This window comes from Gekko japonicus, unplaced genomic scaffold (assembly GCF_001447785.1).
Source record: "Gekko japonicus isolate JY-2015 unplaced genomic scaffold, Gekko_japonicus_V1.1 scaffold4392, whole genome shotgun sequence".
Classification (NCBI taxonomy): domain Eukaryota; kingdom Metazoa; phylum Chordata; class Lepidosauria; order Squamata; family Gekkonidae; genus Gekko; species Gekko japonicus.
Window position 1 is genome coordinate 20846 of NW_015168173.1, and position 3575 is coordinate 24420.

At 47.9% G+C, this 3575-nt stretch overlaps 1 protein-coding gene across 1 annotated transcript in view; it reads left to right on the plus strand.

The window, feature by feature from the left end:
* The first annotated feature begins 278 nt into the window (after positions 1-278).
* LOC107113629 (PC-esterase domain-containing protein 1A-like) overlaps positions 279-3575 on the plus strand; it is an 8604-nt gene continuing 5307 nt past the window's right edge. The window contains exon 1 of the mRNA XM_015414974.1: positions 279-351. Coding sequence (XP_015270460.1) covers positions 279-351 — 73 coding nt within the window. The remainder of the gene's footprint in view (positions 352-3575) is intronic.

The following is a 3575-nucleotide window of genomic DNA, read 5'->3' on the forward strand; positions in this document are numbered from 1 at the left end:
ATACCTCTGAGGATGCCCGTCACTGTTACTGGCGAAACGTCAGGTCCTACAGTGCCAAGGCCACGGCCAGACAGCCCGGAAAATCTACAATGGCTAACTTCTAGCATTTGCTCTGCTCGTGTGTTTAGCCATGGAGTACTCCTGACTCTGCTTCCGAGGACTTTTGTGATGCCCGTCTGCGTCCAACGTTCTTCTTCTCTCCCTTTCAGATCTCCCATCTGACCTTCTAACAGGAGTCGGACGATCGTTCTCCCCTGAGAAACTGCACGCCGGCGACAATGCCCAGTTTCCGTTCGAAGGAAGTTCAGCAACTGCTGCACAACAAGTTCGTGGTCATCCTGGGCGACTCGAGTAAGTCCGTATATCTGCGGAAGAGGGATGTCTGGGTCATGAGAACGAATGCTGGGGGTGAGCATCCTTAGTCTTCTCGACGCCACTGGACTTCCATTTAATTCAGTGGAAGTTGTTGTGGTTGATTTCTCCTTGTCTCATTGAGGAGGGTCTGTTGAACCCTTTTTTGTGGAACGTCCTCGGATCAGGCTGGCAGGCATAGAACCACAGAGTTGGAAGGTACCTCGCAAGGTCATCTAGTCCAACCCCATGCACAATGCAGGAAATTCACAAATACTTTCTTCTCCACACCCCCAGTGTGACCCCTGCTCCATGCCCAGAAGATGACCAAAAACCTCCAACATTTCCAGCCAAACCGGCCTGGAGATAAATGGCTCCCTGACCCCAAAGTGGCGATCAGCATTTCCCTGGGCATGTCAGAAAGGGCCACGCGAACTAAGCACTGAGGCAACCCTCCCTGCCTTCCCTTCTTGTGATCCACAGCATGGCTGTCAGTTGATCATCTAGCCTCTGTTTAAAAACCTCCCGAGAGGAGGAGGAGGAGGAGATTAGATTTATGCCCCGCCCTTCACTTGGAGTCTCAGAGCGGCTTACAGACTCCTTTCCCTCCCCCTCCCCACAACAGACACCCTGTGAGGTAGGCGGGGCTGAGAGAGCTCTCTGGAGAATTACTCTTGAGAGAACAGCTCTGACAGAACTACGGCTTGCCCAAGGTCATCCAGCAGCTGCAAGTGGAGGACTGGGGGATCAAACCCGGTTCTCCAAGATTAGAGTCCGCACACTGAACCACTACACCAAACTGGCTCCCAAGAAGGAGAGCCCACCACCTCCCGAGGAAGCCTGTTCCACTTCCAAAATCCTAATGCATGGGTTATTAAATGTCCCGGGTTTTTTGTGCTTGGACTGGCTCACTCAGTCCCTGTGAGAAAGGCGGACTAAAAATACCATCAACAAGATAAGAATAAAATAAATTGTAAAGAGCTCCAGGAGGGATCGCTCTACATTAGGTGAGTGGGCGACGGGGCCTTCTCTGGGCTGCCCCGGGAAGCTGGAATTCCACCTTCTGGCTCCTCTTTTTAATTTTATCTGGCAGTTCCATCGCTCAGGCATGGGGCTACTCAGTCTTTGTGATCTGAGCGAGCATCTGGGTTTTCTGCTCTGCCCAGCTCAATCGCCATTCCGCACCCCACCCACCCCCCACCATCACCACCCCACCACCCTGAATTTTAATGGTACCCATTTTATCTGCCGCAAGAGCTATAATATTTTTATGGGCTATAAAAGCTCTTGGCCAGAAGTCAGGGAGCCGGTTTTATGGCCGGGCCACTCCTTCTTTTGTTGCTCGAATGCACAGATTCGGTGGGGTCATTTTCAGAGGTTTTTAGGACGGGTGTGTTTTTCTGTGTAGCCCTGGGCGGCTTTCTATTATGGCTCTGTAAAAGATAGCGGGAGCTGCGGTGGCTCAAGTGGCTAGGACGCTGAACTGCAGGCTGTGGAAGGTCGGTAGTTCAGCAGTTTGAGACCCGGGTGCCGCATGACGGAGTGAGCTCCCATCTCTAGTTCCAGCTCCTGCGAACCTAGCAGTTCGAAAGCAAGAAATTGCAAGTAGATAAATAGGTACCACTTCGGTGGGAAGGTAGCAGCGTTCCGTGCGCCTTGGTGTTTAGTCATGCCGGCCACATGACTACGGAAACTTCTTCGGACAGCGCTGGCTCTTCGGCTTTGAAACGGAGATGAGCACTGCAACCCTAGAGTCGGACTCGACTGGCTTTCGGGCAAGGGAACCTTTACCTTTAAAAGATAGCGGACACAAATAGAAGAAACGTTATGGGTGACCTAAAGTCAGCACTGGGTCAGCTGGTCTGTGGCTGGGTGGCCAGCCCCAGGCAGTCTCTGAGCCCCAAAGGTGGGGTTTTTGTACACTTCCCCCCATTAGTTCTGGCTATAGAGAAGCAGAAGAACAGATTGGATTTACACCCCGCCCTTCACTACCCAAAGGTGTCTCAGAGCGGCTTACAGACTCCTTTCCCTTCCCCTCCCCACAACAGGCACCCTGTGAGGTCGGTGGGGCTGAGAGAGCTCTTTCGAAGACTGCTCTTGAGAGAACAGCTCTGAGACAACTTGTGACTGACCCAAGGTCACACCAGCAGCTGGATGTGGAGGCGGAGTGGGGAATCAAACCTGGTTCTCCCAGATTAGAAGCTAGCATGGCAAGAAAAGCGTGGCGGTAGAACCTTCCTGCCTGCTTTGCTCGGTTTTTTTGCTTGCAAGGTGCTTTTGATGTGGAAGAACTGGAGTCTCAGAGCGGCTCACAAACTCCTTTCCCTCCCCCTCCCCCTCCCCACAACAGATACCCTGTGACGTGGGTGGGGCTGAGAGCTCTGACAGAAACTGCTCTTTTTCAAGAACAGCTGTGCCAGAACTAGAGATGTGAAGGCCCGGAAGCCTTTTTGTTTTTTTTTCCGAAAAATGGAAAAATTGAAAAAAGAAAAGAAAAGAAAAAAAATTGATTATGGAACGTTTTATTTTAACATGATTAATACAATATTTTAAGACAAGGTGTTCAAATATTTTCCAAATCATTTCTAATATATATATATATGGTATCAGATTGATCTAATTTCTGTGCACTGAGGACAAGTAAGTCCTAGGTTACAAACTGAACTCTCCAGTAACATATTTCCTTTCTTGCTTTACATATGACTTCAGTGGACTTCAGAAGGGTGTAACTCTGCTTGCAGAAGGGTGTAACTCTGATTGCAATTCTTGCTCAGATCTTAAGGTTGCAATTTAGAAGCATCATTCTGTATTTTGAAATATTGTTTTTCTCCTGCTAATTTTTTCTTTCATTTTTTCACAAGCATTCACTCTTTGAACTAGAGCAAGGTGCATACTGCGACATGGAATTAAAACTGCCATCCTATATTTTCACATAATGTTCTTCCTTTAGGAGGTGCTATTGTCAGAAGAAAATAAAAAGGTTTCAGTTTTGCTTTTGCATGTGGGTGGGTATTCTGTTTGTAATAATTGTTTGGATACACTATATCTTTAATATGCTAGTTGTGATAATTTCATGCCAAGTAAAAATGTCCATAGTCATATTTTATGTTCCTAAAGTAACAGAATGACTTTCAATCTAGAAAAGACAAAAGAAATGCTAATGTAGCATTTTTTTAATTTTTCCAAAAATTTCCATTTCCTCTAGCCAGAACCATGACTTGCCC